The sequence below is a fragment of the Lemur catta genome, chromosome 21, assembly GCF_020740605.2.
Source record: "Lemur catta isolate mLemCat1 chromosome 21, mLemCat1.pri, whole genome shotgun sequence".
Lineage (NCBI taxonomy): Eukaryota > Metazoa > Chordata > Mammalia > Primates > Lemuridae > Lemur > Lemur catta.
In genome coordinates, this window is record NC_059148.1 from 28,422,997 (window position 1) to 28,440,820 (window position 17,824).

At 64.0% G+C, this 17,824-nt stretch overlaps 1 protein-coding gene across 1 annotated transcript; it reads left to right on the forward strand.

The window, feature by feature from the left end:
- The first annotated feature begins 124 nt into the window (after positions 1-124).
- On the forward strand, positions 125-15,016 carry RFLNA (refilin A). Its single transcript, XM_045535000.1, has 3 exons — positions 125-365; positions 12,258-12,367; positions 13,624-15,016. The coding sequence occupies exons 1-3, from the start codon at positions 159-161 to the stop codon at positions 13,955-13,957; spliced, it is 651 nt and encodes a 216-aa protein (XP_045390956.1). The 5' UTR covers positions 125-158; the 3' UTR covers positions 13,958-15,016.
- Positions 15,017-17,824: the final 2,808 nt, after the last annotated feature.

The following is a 17,824-nucleotide window of genomic DNA, read 5'->3' on the forward strand; positions in this document are numbered from 1 at the left end:
CGCGGGGGACGCGGGGCGCCCGGCCTGACCGCCGCCCCTCGCTCCGCCCGCAGGTCTCCGGGCGCGCAGCCCTCGCCCCGCCGCCGCCTGCCCCGGCCCGGAGCGCGGTGGAGGAGGCCGCCGAGCAGCCGGGGGCCCGCGCCCCGCGCCCCCCAGACATGGTGGGCCACCTGCATCTGCAGGGCATGGAGGACGGCCCCAAGGAGCAGGGCCGGGAGGGCTTGCTGGACAGCCCCGACTCCGGGCTGCCCCCCAGCCCCAGCCCCAGCCCGCCCTTCTACTCGCTGGCGCCTGGCATCCTGGACGCGCGCGCGGGGGGCGCCGGCGCCTCCTCGGAGCCCCTGGGACCCAGCGAGGCCAGAGCGGTAAGGACGCGTCCCTGCGCGGAGACGGGGGCCGGGCGGCGGGTGGGCCGGGGAGGCTGTGCCCGCCGCGCCCCCAGACGCGCCACTGCAGACGCCCGGACTGGCTTCCTCCCCTCCCACCCCCGCAGCCACGGAGGTGGCCCAGCGACAGCCACGCTCCTCAGGTGGGGACCAGGGTGTGTAGGTGGGGGTGGTCCAGCCTGACCCCGGGATCTGCAGACCTTTCCCCCGCGGTGGGCCTCTCTCCAGAGGGACCCTTCTTATTGTCAGCAGTAAAGGGGGCCTAGCCGGGCAGGGATAAAACACAGTGTCCGAAATTCCCAAAGAAGTTAGCTGCTCCCTACGTGGGCTTGAGCCCAGAGGTCCAGGCATGTTGCAGACATCTGTGCCCAGGTCCCTTTGCTGTTCCTGACTTGGTTCCCTGTTTACTGCCTCGGAGCTGCCAACGTGAAAGCCTTTTTCTTTCTTTCTTTCTTTTTTTAAAACCAAGCCCAGACAGGAACCCTTGCTTCCCAGGATATTAAGGGATGTTGACGTGGAGCTGCGGCGGGCGGGCGGGGGGAGGCTGGAACCCCAGGTCGGGAAACTCAGGAGTTTTGTCTCCTGCCAGACTTAGCGCAGGGTAGGGGTGGACTGGACCCGCGGAGGGAGGCAGCTCGGCGCCTGGGCTGAGGCTGGCGGGCAGGGGGGCAGCGTGGGCACAGTGGGCGCCCCATGACTTGAGGAAATGACAAGTTGAAATGAGTGGAGGTTCTAGCAATCCCTGTGGCATTTCCCCATTCCTGCCTGCGCCCTGGCCTGCTGGCTGCTCGCCTTAACATCTTTTCTGCCGGGGTGTGTGCGCGGGTGCGTGCTGGCTCGACGCCACTCTCCTGGGGCCCCCGGGGTGCCTCCTGGCACCTCACAGGGCAAAACATGCCTCCCCCCCTGAAAATCCTCCTCCACGCAGCAGAAAGGAACGAACGGTTCTTCCCCTGCCTCGAGCCTCATGACACGAATTTCACTGGTGCCTCCCCCGTTTCTTAGTCCAGTGGGTCCCCAACTTGGCTGCCCATTGGAATCACTTGTGGAATCATGAAACTACCCATGCCCGACCCCTGATGGTCTCATGGAATGGATAAAGGGTTCAACTTGGGCATCAGGATGTTTCAAGTCTCCCGGGTTAATTCCAATATGCAGCAGAGTTCGGGGAGCACTGTCTTAAACCAAATCATACACTGGATTTGAACTTCGGTCTCTTTTTGGGGCTTGGGCTGGAAGAGGCACTGGGGACTTCCAGGAGTGGATGGAGGTGACCAAGGCTGTCTGCAGTGAACCTGATCTTGCTGTCTGAATGGGCCAGCCTTCCTGCAAGGGTGCCTGGGACTTGGCACAGTTGCGTGTTTGGGCTGCACATGTTGGGAATAAATCCCTGTGGTGTCTTGCACGGTGGGGCTCAGGGAAAAGGGACAGGGAACCAGCCTGCGCTTAGATTCCTTCCCTGACCCAGAAGCCTCCTTAAAGAGGCGTTTCTGGATGTTTCCTCTCCCGTCCAGGCCAGCCAGCGGCCGCCACGGGAATGGCATGCCTGGAGTACTTGTCTTGGCTGTCCTGTTTGACTTTATTTTTCCCCTTCCTGCTAACTAATAGATGCCAGGTATGGAGCTGTCGTGCCCTGGCTTTCAACTTGGCTTGAAAGCAAAGCCTGGGGCTGTTTCCCGCAGGGAGTGATAACCTGGCATTCAGATGGCCCTTAACTAGCCCCCAGCCCTTTATTTGCATCAACTCATTTAATTTTCACAGTATTCCTGTGAAGTATATGCTCCTGCTGTCCCTGTTTTCCAGAGGAGGGAAGCTGAGGCACAGAGACGTTTATGGACTTGCCCAAAGTTGCCCAGCCAGTAAGTGGTTGGTTGTGCTGGGCTAGAACATGGGGAATCTGGCCTTGAACTTTATATTGTCCTACATTTCACTGTATAGCTAATTAACTACCTATGGTGGTTTTTTTCTTTAATTGAAAAACAAAATGTCTGTGTACCTACTGGTGAGAGGTGCTGCTTTTAATAAAAAGAGAGGAAGTGGTTGCCAAGGGCAACCTCTTCTCAGCTTCAGGGCCTGCGACTGCGGCCACGCCCACCTGCCCCATTACCCAGCAGGCGGGGACCCCCCCTTCCCCCGTTCACTTTGCTAAACTTTGCCAACCTGGTGTTTAACAGCCCCCTGCTCCTCTGGCAGTGGCTCCCTGAGACAGCCCTTTCCGGGAGAGAGAGACACAGCTGTCCCCCCCGTACCCTGCATCTTGGGCTGGTGGTTTCAAATGCCCAGGGAAGGGGCTGGGGGCCGTGTGGGTCTGGGTCTCAGCCTGCACCGCACGGGGTGGGTATCTGTCCTGACGCCCTGTGACTGGCACTGCCCTGCTGATCAGAGTTGGTGGCATGGGCCTCCGCTAGTGGGGCGGGCTCCAGTCCTGCCCCCAAACACTAACCACTGAGGTCCTCACCACCCTGTCACCCTCTTTATAGCGCTGGACATGCATGTTAAGTCCACTCATGCTTTGCGTCATCAAACGGTCCCCCCACTGTGTTCTAATAAGCTGGGCTTGGCTTCTGGACAGTGCCCGGGGACGCAGGTGTCTGGGCAGGGGCTGGCGGCGAGATTGCGCCCCAAGACGTGAGAGGCGTCGGAGACCAGCCGTCCACCGCCCCCACTGTGGGTTTTCTTGCTGGAGTGCAGGTGGGAACATGTCTGGTGGCTCCCAAACCAAATGAAGATACGGGAGTCAGTCAGTGGTCCCACCAGTATTTATTGAGCACCTACTGTGTGCTGTACTCTGTTTAGGGCTGTGGGGGACACAGCGGTGAACAAGACGTTCAAGGTCCCTGCCTTTGTGGAACTGGCGTTCTAGTGGGGGAGAGACAGTTCCCAGCTGAAACCTGGGTTTAAATACGTGATTGAAGCAGCATCAGGTGGTTGGGAGGGTAACAGGTGGAGCTACTGCAGCCAGGGCGGACGGGACGTGATGTTTAACAGAAAGCTGGAAACATCGGGGAGTGGACTCCGTGGTCCTGGGGCCGCAGTGTGTCTCAGTGCGAGAGGACAGCCGTGCGGAGGTCCTGGGGCAGGAAGGGAGTGGGTGGGCTCCGGGAGCCCCCGGGGAGGCCAGGGCAGCTGGGGGTGGGAGGTGGGGGACGCTGCCAGAGGCCAGGTCAGGGACTTCCTGGCTAAGCTGAGGCTAGAAATTGAAATTCCCTTTGCTCTTTTAAAATGTACTTGTGCCTGTTTTATTTTTGTTTTAGAAAAGGCCTGGTGAGCTCCTATACTTGCTAAATTAGAAACCCAAATGAGAGGCTTGACTGAGAAGGGTGCCCGTAAGGGACGCGGGAAGTGGCCTGTCGCATCTGGGTGGGGCCTGTGTCCGGGAGGGCCGCCCTGCCCCTGCAGGAGCTCAGGATGGCATGGGGCTGGCCACCGGGCCAGGTGGGGGCCGGGCGGGGTGGCGGTTGTCTGTCGGCTGCATTGGTCCCACACATGTTTAAAGCCAGGCTGGCAAAGGGTACAGCCGTGAGCAAGACAGACGCCATCTCTGCCACCTTTGGGCCCCCAGGCCCGACCGTCCTTGCAGACTGAGTGAACACCCAGTGTCCCCTCCTCCCGCCCTGCCCTGCGGAGCTGCGGGCGTCGGGGGTGGGCGTCGAGGCTGCAGGGATGTGTCTGCCCGCATTAGGATGGGGAGCTGGCCCTGTCCTAGCTCACTGCCCTCAGGGAGCCCACAAGTGGCATTTGGTATCGTATGTTGTGTTCTCTGGGGTTCTGGGGGTGTGTCTAAGTGAACAGCCCCCTGCGGCAGGGGACGGAGCCATGGAGTGATGGAACGATGGCAGGGATGGACTGTTGCCACCACTCAGATGCAGAGAGGGATGGCCTGAGCTCTGTCACCCTCAGGGCCCCGTGCCCCGTCCGGTCTCCCTGGTCAGGGTCCGTCGCGTGCGTGTCTGAGCACCACTCTGAGGACTTGCTGAGGACGAGGGCTGCTTCCCTCCACCCACGTTCCGGGAGGAGCCCCCGTGGGCCGGGCTCTCAGTGGAGCCGGTGGTGGGCGTGGGGTGTCTTGGCCCATCCTTGCAAATCTCCCAGGGGGTCTGTCTGGTTCTTGGAGCCCACCCATGGTCACAGCCACCTCTGAGGACCTTGGCTGTCACCCTTGGGACTCCTGGATTTTCTCATCTCTGTTTCTGGTCTGCGACGGTGAAAGTGAGTGTGAGGAGAGTGAAGGAAGCTGGGGAGGTCGTGCCCGGGCTTGGGAGGGACGGGTGGACGGACGGGTAGACGGATGGATGAATGGAGAGACGGACAGATTCATAAACGGGTGGGCAGAGGGGTGGACGGACAGGCCGAGGAAACGGGGACCAGCCCCCGTGGCCCCCGGGAGGCTCGGAAGGTGTCTGAGCGCCCAGGTGGGGGAGGGCCGGGTGTCCCGCCCAGGTGGGCGGAGCCAGTTCGCAGGGAGGGAGGCTGCGAGCAGGGAGGGGCGGGAAAGCCGGAAGGGGGGGCACCTCCTGCCCGGTGCAGTGGCCTGCAGCAGGAGTGGGGACGTCTCCGACAGCCCAGGTCACCGGGCAGGCTCACCCTCTCCAGACTTCAGCTTTATCTGTCGGTGCAGTGGGAGCAGGAGACAACAGGCCTGTGGCCTTCCAGGTGCCCCGAGACGAGGGCACAGGAGCCACCTTCGTGGGAAAGACGCCGCCAGATGGACCCGCAGTGACTCCCCCCTGGGGCAGGCGTGGTCCGTCCCATTGCCCCTCGGTGCTCCGGGCCTCGCGGCCGGGGACTGTGCTCGGACCGCCAGCGCCTCCTTACGTGGTGTCTGGATCTCAGGGTGCAGGAAACACACGGGGGGGGACATCTGTGCCCCTTGCAGTGGGTCAGGCCTTGGCGAGAGCAGGATCGGGGCAGCTTATTCTTTGTGTACGTAACGCAGGTCACTTTCCCGGAAGCCGCCTGGTCACTGTGAACTGTGTGTCGGGAACGGCCAGAGTTCTGAGTCGCCAGGGGACGTGGGAGACACTGCCCCAGCCCTTCAGTCCCCACAGGGCGAGTCCCTTGCCTGGGGGTGCAGCCCCCGCAGCCGTTACTGGCTGGCAGAGCTGTGCAGGTGCCTGTGCTGTGTCCCAGGGCTGCTGTGACAAAGTGACACAGACTTCGTGGGCTCGAAACAACAGGAATTCATTTTCTCACAGTTCTCGAGGCCAAGAAGTCTGAACTCAAGGTGTCAGCGGGCCCTCCCCGTGCAGGCTCCAGGCTCTGTCCCCGTCTCTGCCAGCCGCTGCTGGTGCCCGCGGCCTCGGTGCTCCTCGGCTCGTAGAGGCACCGCTCCAGCCTCTGCCCCGTCACAGCACCGTCCCCCTCCCTCTGTGTGCGTCCCCACGTCCAAATTTCCCTCTTCTAAGGACACCAGTCGGCGTCCCCAGTCCATGCCCTAATCCAGGGTGACCTCATCTTACCTTGCTCACATCTGCAAAGACCCTCTTTCCCAGCAAGACCGCGCTCACAGGGACCGGGGGTCAGGACGCGGACGTATCTTTGAGGGGGACGCAAGCCTGTGGCAGTGCTGCTCCCGTGAACCCAGCTGGCCTGCCGGCCGCGGGGAGGGACCCCCACCCGAGGTCGCGCTGTGGCGTTCGTTTAGTGCCTGGTTTCACTGCTTTGCATGTTGGATCCTGGGCCTGTGGGGCCCGTGCTGTGTCCCTCATGCTTCCTGGCTCCCCAGGGAGCGGCCTGGTCCGTGTGGGGGCCCCTGGGTGCCCCCCGCACAGGCTGTGTTCAGCACCCCGCTGTGCCGCGTTGTGGGATGGCAGCTAGAGAGACCCCCTCGCCCCTGCCCAGGGATTTGCAGCCAACAGCCGTGGCCTTTCATAAGAAGGGTGGGACTTCCTGGTGTTTAAATGTCCCCTTCTTAGTTCACTTTCCTCATGGGGCACGGTCCAGATCGACCTTAGCCCAGCGTGAACCTGTGGTCTCGGGTTCCAAGTGTGCCGGACGCAATCGGGTCCCAGAGCGGCAGCAGCCCTCCCTGGGCAGGGAAGTCAGTGCCCTGAGAAAAAGGCCATTTGTAGCCATTGCAAAGGCTCCCTGGGGCTCGGGTGAGGACGCCTGGCCCCTGCCAGTGTGGGGTCTCCCTGGCTGTCTCTCTCTTCCCTGGGGGCAGCAGCAGGGGGCCCTGGACCCCCTCCTGCCACCCACTCCCCCATTGGTGGGTGCTCGCTGGTCCCTGGCTGAAAGAGAGTGCGTGGTTCCGTGGGCTGGGGCGTGGCCTCGGCAGCTGTGGGCGGCCCCGTGTCACCCAGACTGTGCACGGATGCCGCCGTGCCTGCCTGTGTGTCCCTGCCCAGCCAGGCCGGGTCACTGCGTGGCACCGCGCTCCCTACAACAGAGCAGTTATCTTGCTTCGTCGGCCCGTGGGCGGCAGCCAGTCCTGCAGCCAGGAAGCGGGCCAGCCTCCAGCGCCCGTGTGGGCTCTCGCCGCCAGCCACCGCGTGTTTGTCCTCGGCCGGCGGCTCCCGGGGAAGGCCCATGAATCACTGGGCGAGGCGACGGGGGGTGGGGCTGGCGGGCAGAGGGCGCCCTCGGACGGCTCGGCCTGGGCCCCCACCCCCCTGCCCACCCAGGCCACCACGGGCTGGCACTGGCCCCGGAAGGAGCTGGGGGCCTGGAGTCCGGACCGACTGTGTCGTCCCTCCCAGGGGGCAGGGCAGGGTGGCACCAGGAGACGGGCAGCCTGCAGTGCTCAGCTGCTGTGCACTTGGGACTTATTCTTTCCTGTCCCTGCAACCCAGAGCCTCGAGGGGAAGCTGAGTCCCCCTGGGAAACCGCCAGCCTCGGCCCCAGGCGTGGGCCTCGCCCTGGCACCACAGCGAGCTGGCAGCCGCGGGTCTCAGCGCAGTCTCTTTAGATCGGAGCAAGAGTCCGGAACTTGGGGCGAGCTGGGGCTGACTGCTGGGTGGGGGTGGGGCAGCGGGCCTGTGTGGGGGCTTCCTGGGCTCCAGGTGGCCAAGTGACCAGAGCAGGTGGCAGCAGCAGGTCCTCTGGTGTGCCCGAGCCCCCCCTCCGGCCCTCCCCTGCCCTAGTCGCCCCAGGGGTCGGTGACCCTGTCTTTAAGGAGTGTCTCGTTCCCTCGTGGCTGGAAAGTCCTTCCAGGGCCGTGGCCGCCTTCCTGGCCGCGAGAGGCTCCTCCCCTGCCCGCCGTCCCGCTGGCCCCTGGGCCGCGCTACCATCTTGTGTTCGAATAACCCGCACCAGGAAGGCCAAGCTCCGAGCTTCCGGATGGCCCCGGGGCTGCCACCGGCTCCCTTGGCGCGTCTGTCCCTGGAGCCCCGGCGAGCGTCCTCGGGCCTTGGCGGGGACTTGCGTCGCTATCTCGCCATCCAGGCCCGCTGGACGCCGGCCCGCGTCTGGGTTTGCGTCTCTCGTGCGGCGCGTCCAGCTCGGGCGGATTTGGGATGTTTTTCCAGGGGGGCCCCTAGGAAGACGCCGCCCGGCCTGTGCATGGGGCCTTGTCTGCCCCCGGGCAGCGGGCGGGAGCGGGACCCGGCATAATGTCAGCCCCTGGGGTCCTGGCTTTGGCTGTTGCTTTATTCCCGGTGGGCCCGGCAGGGATGCCGGCTCTGCCTCGCAGGGCCCCCCAGGGAGGGTGAGGGTGGTCACAGCCCGCAGCAGGTGGCCCGTGTCCCCTCTCCCCTCCCTCCTGCTGGGACAGATGAAGGCCTCCAAAAGCCCCAGCACCCCGTCCTTGTCCCCCCCAACAGCAGCAGCCCCTCCCCTCTCCCATGTGACACATCAGCCCCTCTCGAGGGACAGCTCTGGGAGGGGCTGCGCCTCTCCCCGCCCCGCAGGGCCCAGGGCCCCGTAGCTGCTCAGCAAACACGCGTGTGCGTCCGGGATACTGTCCTCTGGGGAGAGCGCATCCTTTCTGTGAACGCAAAGTCACGGAGCTTGTGGCTGGGGGGTGGCGGTGACTTAACCGTGAGCCGTGGAAGATGCTGTGTGTGTCTCATTCTTGTCACTGCCTTTTTTTTTTTAAGTTTGTGTCCCGAAATGAGGCCTGCTTGCTTCTGGAAGGTAGAAGTGTTGTCTAAGGTTTGGAGGGTGTGAATGACACCTCTGTCCAGGGAGGACCCCCCCCCCCATCCCGGGACCCTCAAGCCGGCTGCAGACGGCCCCACCGCGTGCTGGCGCCTCCCGCCTTGGCCCACTGGGCTCCGCTGAAGCCTGGGAGGTGGGTGCTCCTGTCGCCCCCACCCCAGGAAGGGGTGGCCCAGGGAGGGACCCAGGTCCTTCATCCCAAGCCCCACGGTTTTGTGTCTTGTGGCTGCCGGAACACACACCTCCAAACACAGAGCAGCTTAGACAACTCGGATTTGTCGTCTTACAGCCGCGGGGGTCGGAAGTCCTAAGATCAAAGCGCTGGCGGGGCTGGCTCCTTCTGGAAGCTCAGACACCCTGTCCCTTGCCTTCTCCAGCTTCTAGAGGGGTCTGTGCTCCTTGGCCTGCGGCCCCTCCCTGCTCTTCCAAGCCACAGCCGCAGCCTCAGTCTCTCTCGGACCCTGACCTCCTGCCTCCCTCCCGAAAGGACCCTGCGCACACACAGGGCCACCTGATGCTCCAGGGTCACCTCCCAGCGCAGAATCCTTCATCACACCTGCAAAGCCCCCTTTGCCATGGACGGTCCCGGGGATCAGGACGTGGACATCTTTGGGGTTCCCATCTAGCCTGTCACAGCCAGGCAGGGAGGAGCAGCCGCTGCTTCCTTGAGCCACTCGCTCGGTGTCAGTGCCAGGGGGAGATGGGGACACCTGGAGGACAGCTGCTGGGGGCTTTGGGGACCCTCCTCTGAGCCTCATATCCTTTCTCCCTGTGGTCCTCAGCCCTTGCTCTGGGACTCTGTGACTGGCCGGGACGGGGCTGCTGGTGACCCTCGTCCACAGGCCTTTGCCAGACGTGAGGACAGGGGTGCGCCCGGCCTCGGGGCTCCCGGGGGTGGGGCTGCTTTGCAGGTGCGGGGTCTGTAAGATGCCAGGTCTCGGGGTAGAGAGGTGACCATGTCGCCAGCCTTAAGGAGTCTCCTGGTCTGGGGGTGACAGACACGCAAAGGGTCGCAGCAGTGGAGGCTCCAGGGGCCCCATGGAGATGCCAAGGACACAGGGAGCTGGTGCCTGCACGGGTCTCACCCGGCCGTGTGAGGAGCTAGAAGGATGTTCTGGAAGGACGGGATAGGGCACGTGAGCCACGGCGCAGAGGCAGCTGGTGTTGCGTGCAGGGGCAAGACCGGCGGGAGGTGCCTTGGCCCTGTGGGTGGCAGGGACAGCCTGGGGCAGGGACAGGCGCTGCGGGGAGGGGACGTGGGGAGTGAGGGGGAGGGCGCGGGAGCCCCTTGGGGCGGTTCCAGCCGAGGACGAGTCCCTCCGCCACCCCGGGCCCAGCATCAGCGCCTGTGACCCAGAGGTGCTGCCACCGGCCCCGGGCGCGGTGACGCTGGTGTGAGGGGGGCCTGGTGCCGTCGCCCGATGTGACGCATGGGTGCTGGCGGTTTGTGTCGCCTTCCTGGAGCTGCCCTAACCGCACCGCAGCCCGGGGGTTTGGAACAGCAGGAACTGATCCTGTGTGCGGAAAAGCAGGATGGTCCCCCTCACGGCAGCGCACGTCACAGCTTTCTGTGACAGGGGGCCTGTTCTAGACCGAGCTGCAGCCACACGGTGGGCGTGAGGGGGGCCGGGGTTGCCACTTGGCTCAATTCTTGTCACTGCACATGGCAGCGCCCCGGGTGGCTGGCGGCTCCGTCTGGGCCTTAGAACAGGGTCCTGGGCGTGGTGCACGTGCCCAGGGCCAGGTGTGCGGGGTCCTGTGACCTGGGTGGCCGCAGGTACCTGAGGAGTGGGTCCTGTGACCTGGGTGGCCACGGTTAACCCCTGCACCCCTTCAGCTCACGTCTCCGGAGGCCCCCCTTGATCACCTGGTGGTCGGACCCCTCTCGAGCTCTCATTGCGCAGACGGGCACAGCCCCCCACAGCTGGGAACACGAGAGAGAGAGGGGTCCTGGCAGCGAGCTCGGGGACCCTCTGCTCTGTTCGCCGTGGCGACCACAGCACCGAGCCCAGGCCGGGCATGCAGTCGGCACTCAGTAAATGAGCTGCGTGGACTCGGCGGGTCCCCGAGCTCACGGGGCACCTGCGGCTGCAGCAGAGGCCGGTGGGGCGTGGCCTGGCCGGGACCCCTGCTGTCCTAGCACGGGCTAGTCAGCCCCCAGGTGCTGCCGCAGGACAAACATCCCCATCGCGATGGCCTTAAGCAGCAAGGGCTCCTTCGGGCTGCCGCTGCACGTTTTCACTCTGGATTGGCCGTGATGTCCCACGTTCTGCCCTTTGGGGACACCGAGGGTCTGAGGCTGGTGGAGAAGCCACATCGAGAGTGTTGGTCCAGAGCACGAGGGGGGGTCTGAAGGATCCCGCACGGGTGGTGATGTCCTTGGCTCAGAGGTGATGAGTGTCACAGGTAGATAAGCTGTGTGTCCCCCGCCCACACAGGGCCGGGCAGTGTGGACCCCCAATGGGCGTGGAAGGCAGAGGTGGGCCTGGCTGACGGGGTCAGTGTGAGGACCCCCAGCTCCAGTCCTGGCTCGGAGCCGGGCTCAGGCTGCGTCTGACGGGGAGAAGGGGTGACCTGCAGGGCCGACAGCCTCCTGTCTCATCCTGTCCTGGGTGAGGGCCCTGCGGGCCGCCCCTGGGCTTAGTGTTGCTGAAGGGCTCTCCAGCGACGGGGTTGTCCTGGCTTGTGGGGGCGGGGAGGGGTCTAGACAGACAGCACTTCGGGGGGAGGGTGGGGAGGGGGAGGCAGAAGTGTCCCCGTGTTGGCTTGAGGGAGGGGCCCCAGAGGCCCCACGTCTGTGTTTTCAGATCAGTTTGGGGTAGAGATGGGAGAGGGGGTGCTGGGCATCCTTAGGCCCCTCCCTGTGCGTGGAACTGGGGAGGGGTCCTGGTGGTCTTTGTTTCTGTCGGGAATAGAAATTTGGAGACAGACCAGAGAAAGAACTTCCCAGCATGGAGCTGGGGATGGATTTGGGAAGGTGCTTTGTGTCTACCTGAAGGGGCTTCTCTGAGGGGCTGTGGGTGGCATCTTTGCCCCAGTTTTCTCTCTTCCGGCCCTGCCAGGAATCTTCCAGTTGCAAGTGCCAGGGAGTGGCTCAAATTGTCTCAAGCCACAAACCGGATTTGCTGGTGCTCACAACCGAGCAGCCACAGCTTCGGGCATGATGTGACCCGGGCACTTGAGATGTTGGCAAGACTTGACCTTTCGCTGACCTTGACCCCAGCTCCCCGTGGTGTTGCTTCATTTCCAGCTGGGGTTTCCACCCCACCCCCCTCAGTCTTTGCCACTGCGGGGGGCTTTCCCTGAGCTCCGCCAGAAAACCGGGGTAGGGGTCTCGCTGGCCCAGAGTGAGTTACCTGCCCGTCCTCGTCCTCGGGAAGGTGTGGGGCTGTGCCCAGAACGGGGAGGGGGTGGGCAGGTAACACTAGGGGCCCCCACCCAGCCTCCTGAGGACGTGTGCTACTCCCACTGGCTTCCTGCAGCCCTCCGCAGGCCGGCCAGCTCCCACCTGTGTGTCCCTGTCCGGGCAGGCACGTCACAGGGTCTCCCCACCCCCCTGCAGGCTGCCCCAGCCTTGGGCGGTGCCGAGAAGGGATTTCAGCCCGCGGGGGCGTCCCACGAAGGAGCCCAGGGCTCTGCGGCTGGCACCAGGGCCTTGGCCTGTAGTGAGGCCATCACCATGTCCCCTGGGCGAGAGCTGGGATGTGGGGGGGCGGTGGCATCGTCGTGTAGCCGAGGGGCTGCCTGACCCCGTGTCTGTGGCTCTCCCCACAGCTGCCCTCCCTCCTCCCAACGCCGCCGGCGCCCGAGATGAGAGCCCGGCTGCTGCCCGTGTGCTTTGGGGAGAGCATCAAGGTGGACCCGGAACCCTCGCATGAAATCCGGTGAGTGGGCTCGGCGGGGGCAGCTGTGTCGTAGCCAGAGATGAAACCGATCTTACTGAAGAGACTGTGACCCCACGGCCCGGCCTCTCCACCCCCAACCCACTGTCCCTTCTCCCCCGACAGCCTGGCTGCTTTTTAAGTCTAATTTCCCAGGTGGTTTGGAAAGTGATAAATGTCCTCCTCCTGCCAGGTTGTGAGGTGCCTGTACCCAAAGCAACAGGCAACTCGGGACCCTTTTCCCCTCAGTGGGTTGGGAACACTGACTTGCTGGGTCCTGGGGGACTGTAACTTCAGCCCTGCACACCACCAGGAAGTCACGGTGCTGGGGGGTAGGTGACCTCTGGATTTCGGTTAAGGCGACCCCCCCCGGAACCTCCCTGCATGGGAAGGTGGGGTGCAGGGTCTGGGGGTCCTGCACCCCCCCACCCATCCACGGGGCTTTCCAGATGACTTTGTGTCAAATGGGGCCGGCCACGCACACGAGCCCTGCTGCCCCCACCAGCTCTGCATGGAGTCCCGGGGTTATTTTTTTCCCCCCAGACAGCCCTCACTCTTAGTTTTTACAATGGAAACCACACGCAGGAGCCCCAGCAGTGGTGGATGAGGCTCGGGCCAGCCGTCACATACGTTTATTGACCGTCTGTGGGGACACAGTGGGGAACGAGGCAGGTGCGTCTCCCCTCCTGGACCCTCCAGTTGGGGTTCCCGGAGCCCAGCAGGTGGGACTGGGCAGTACCAGGGGGTCACTCGTCTAGGATGTTAAGGGGGCCTTTTGGGAAACCTATTTTGATTCAATCTCAAACTTACCAAAAAGTTGCGAGGAGAGTCCAAGCAACCCTTGGGTGCCCCATAACAGGTTCTCTAGCTGTTTACACTCGGCCCGGTTGGAGGGGAGACTGGTGCCGTTCTGCCCCCGAGCCCCCATATAGTTCAGTGCGTTTCCTAAGAACAGGGACATCCTCTTCCATGACGGCAGCACAGCTGTCACAAGTCAGGAGCCACAGCGGCACCGTCTCATCCACACTCCGTGTCCGGATTTCAGCCGTTGTCCCCATAACGTCCTTTTAGGGCCTTTTTCTTCTCTCTGATTCAGATCCAGGCAGGGTCCCGCGTTGCACCGAGCTGTCCTGTTAGTCCTCTTCCTGCTGGGGCAGCTCCTCATTGTCCCTGTCCTCGACCTTGGCCTGTCTCAGTCCAGGGTGGGGGTGGGTGACAGGGCCGTCCCCGGCTGTGCTCACCTCTCCTCCTCTCCCCAGCTGCAACTCCGAGGTCAAGTACGCCTCGGAGCGGCACTTCCGGGACAAGGTCTTCTACGCGCCGGTGCCCACTGTCACAGCCTACAGCGAGACGATCGTGGCGGCGCCCAACTGCACGTGGCGCAACTACCGCAGCCAGCTGACCCTGGAGCCGCGCCCGCGCGCCCTGCGCTTCCGCAGCACCACCATCATCTTCCCCAAGCACGCGTGCCGCTCCTTCCGGACCACCCTGCACTGCAGCCTGGGCCGGCCCCGCCGCTGGTTCACCTCCAGCGTGCAGCTGCAGCTGTGCCAGGACCCCGGGCCCGGCCTCCCGCGCCCCGCCGGGCCCTAGCGCGGCCGGTCCCGGGCAGTGGACGGGCCGGGAGGGCGTGATGGGCTTGGCCCGGCGCCTGGGCAGGGCCGGGGAGGCCGCAGCGGGGACTGAGGCGGTCCCTGGCCCCCTGCCCTGCCCCACAGGCTGGGCCGTGAGAGCCCCTGTTCCACGTGGAGGACCCAGTGAATGCGCCTGTGGGGGCACGCGCAGCTCTAGGCAGGGCCCCCTCAGGGCAGCGAGAGAAGAGAGTCCGCGGGCTGCCCTTGGAGCAGAGAACAGCCCCGTCCGGCCGGGGGTGCCCACCGCAGCCCCCCGTGGGTCCAGGCTGGTGGCCGAGGCTGGGTGAGGGGAGAGGGTGCTGTCCTGCCATGGAGCGTTTGCAAAGCGGGCCTTTCGCACGTGCACAGCTTGTGCCCGCGAGGCCCGGCCCAGGCGACGCTGATCCCAGGGCTGGGGGGGTGGTGGGGGCCGAGGGAGGTGGCCTGGGAGGTACCTTGAGCCATAGCCGTGCCAGTGTCCTTGGCATCCAGAACCTCACCCCGGGTGGCCCCAGCCGAAACTGTCCACGCACGGCTTTCAGGACATCAGAGCCAACCGTCGCTACTACCTGTGTGTGCCCCATCTGGACTCGGGGTCTGAGTACAGCTGTTGGCTTAGGGACACCGTGGAAGCCACCTGTGCAAGATTGAGTCTATGTGACAACGTGTCACCCCCTCCCCCAGCACTGCGGGTTCCCCCTTGCCTGCCTGACACGGGGGAGGAAGACCGCGCAGGGGACAGGCCAGACGGGCTGGGCACACACAGGAACACCCTGGAGCTCTGCTGTGGCGATGCCCCTCTGAGCCCTCCTCCCTCGCAGACCCCAGTGCCCCCGGCCGTGGGTGGCGGCTCCTGCCACCCCTCAGGGGTGGGGAAGGCCCTGGGGACTCCGGCTCCTCCGTGGGACTCAGCTCACGGCCCAAAGGGGCAAAGTGACTGATATATTTTTATATATCCACACAGTGCGTTTTCTCTCCAGGGATGCTTTCTGATTAGCAAATAACTTAAGAAATTGATTATCTTAATAAAATGTGCAAACCGAAAGGGACTGCCACTTGGTTTCTGAGACCCTCAATCCCACAGGGGATGAAGGGGTGACACAGTCCCAGGTGGGGTTCACTCGGGCCCCCTGCTGTTCTTCCCACTGCCATTATGTCCCAGGAGACCCTGCCTCCCCACCGCTCCCAGGGGACAGGGAGGGACTCAACCCCCTACCCATAGGCAGCCTTGGGGCCACACAACAGCCAGTGGTAACAAATGCAGAGGTGGCAATGGGGCGTGGCTCCTTGGAGGGGCCCCAGCCTCTGCCTTTCTGGTGTGTGCTCAGGATTTGAGCTCAACCACCCAGCCCCCACTGGTCCCTGGAGCAGAGCAGGTGGCCTTGGGCACCTTAGGGGTGGTTTCCCTCCTCTCGCCCCTGGGAGGGACTCCCGAGTGCAGGAGGGGAGAACACTGGAGCCGGGGACAGTGTCCTCAATGAGTTGGAAAAGCAGACGAATTTGCCCCGGGGCGCTGGACTTGGTGGGGGCTGGGAACAGCTCAGCTGAGGGGAGGGGAGGAGAGGAGTGACCTCCGGAGGTCCAAACCCCAGCCTGGCCGGGGGTTAAATGAGCCAGAGTGATGAAGCTGTAATGGCTAACTCAGGGCACCTGCTGGCTTCCAGGGACCGTGCGGTTTCGCTCATGCCATCCCTGCCCACTGAGATGGGCACTACCGAATCTCCTACAACGGAGAATGCGAGGCACAGAGAGGTTCAGTAGCTTGCCCAAAATCACACAGCTAGTAGGACGCAGAGCCAGGCTCTGAGCCCAAGATCCCTGACACTCTTAACCGCTGGGCCGCCTGCCTCGGTGGGGAACGACCCCGAGCAGGCCATGGGGTGGCGAACACCAGGAGAGGCAGCGTCAGGGACAGGTTTACCTTCACGGAAGGATGAAGCTTGAGGCCTCAGCTGTTCCGTGTGGTCGAGCAGGACGGCAACGCCACTGCAGGAGCGCCGAGCCCTCCGCCCCTGCTTTAGCCACGGGATTTGGGCAAACACCGGCGACCGTGTCCTCCATCCGTGCAAGCTCAACTCCGCAGCTTGGGTTTCTGTCACAGCCTCGGTCTCTCACCACCTCCAGGGAAAGCTGGGCTGGGCTTCCCGACACAGTGACGGCACCGATGCGTCCGGCGGACACGGAGGGGCCCCGGGATCAGTGCTCGCTCCCGAGCCCGGGCGAGACTGCCGGATGCGCACGGGGTCCGAGTTGCTCCTGCTGGTTCTGTTCTTCTCTCCTTCGTCCAGTACGGGAGGGACCCCCAAAACCTGTTACCCTCCTCGCCCCACCTCGGCATCCGCTCTCCCAGCGAGCAAGCGCCCCCGAGCGCCAGGCCTGGCTCTGCCCTGCAGACGCGTCTCCCTTGCCTGGTGGGGCCGGAGCCCAGCCTGCCTGCACTTCCGTCGGGAGATGCCACGTCGCATCTTTCAGCATCTGCAATGTGGCCGCAGGTCCCCAGTTCCCAGGCCTGAGAGCCAACACGCGGTGCCCCCTGCAGATAGGAGCCCCCACCACCCACATCCGCTGGACTCGACGTGGGTCCCGTCTTCCTCCCCAAAGCACACGTGACAGGAACCACGGCCCTGGCACCAACGCACACGATGCCCTGACTCTGCCCGGCCACACTGAGAGCGTTTCGGGGCCCAACCCCAGCTCGTGTCCCCACAGCCAAACACCCCGGCTTTGTGCCCGACCCATAAATGACGACTGAGTTCGCTCTGACGGCCTCCCAGCCTCTCGGGGACAGAACGGCCAGAGAACGCTGCCACCAGGTGCCGGCTGATTGATGGATGTATCCCAAAATACGCCAATAAGAGTCACTATGGCCAGACCACCTGCGGTTCCCCCTCCCCCTCCATAAACCCATCTGTCTTTGTTCCCTCCACACAGGGGAGTTAACGGCGGCTGCGTGAGAGGCGTAAATGGCGTTTAGTGCCAGTCACTCCTCATAGCAGTGTCATCACCCCATTCTACAGACGAGCAAACTGAGACCCAGAGGGGTCACATGGCTTAGCCGGGCTGGCAATGCCCATGGCCCCCTCGCCCCGTAAGTGGCCCGGCCCGGTGCCCCTCCCCAGGGCGAGGGGGCTCCGCTGTCCATGCACCCCCGTCCTGGTCCCACGCTGGGCCCCCCGCCTGCGTCTCCCTCACCATCCAGTCGGCACCTGGCAGCCCACGCCACCCTGATTCCAGAAAACCAGCAGATTACCTGACTGGCAACTGCTCGCCTTCGCGGGGACCCTGGGCCCCGCTCACTCAGCCCAGCCACCGCGGGGCCACAGCGTCCCTGGCTGGGCCTCACCTCCCAGCCTGTGTCCACTCTCAGCCTATCCCTGCCCCAAGACCTGCCACCTCCAGGAAGCCACCCTGCCTGCTCCAGTTTATCTGTGTCATCCCAGGACTACTTGTCCTGAGCCAACCTATTGCCTTGGGGACAAGTCCGTTCCTGCCCCGGGGATGGCCACTCTTCCGGCTCATGCACCAGGCCTCCTCCTCCAGAGCCTCCGAGCCCTTGCTGGAGGCCTCCTGGTCAGACGGGAGGGAGGTGCCAGGTTCCAGGTGAGGGGCCGGCTGCAGCCTTGGGCTCTGCCCCTGCCACCGTGTCAGTCACACCTGGTTGCTTGTCAAAAACGCAGATTCACAGGCCCCACTCTGGACTTCGAGAATCAGACCCTCTAGGGGGACCGAGGCATCTGCGTTTTAACCAACTCCCCAGTGTCCTAAGACATGGTGACATTTGCCAACAACTGTCCTGTACAAAGCACTTGCTAGTTCAGCTCAACACAGATGCCAGGGAGGTTCAGAG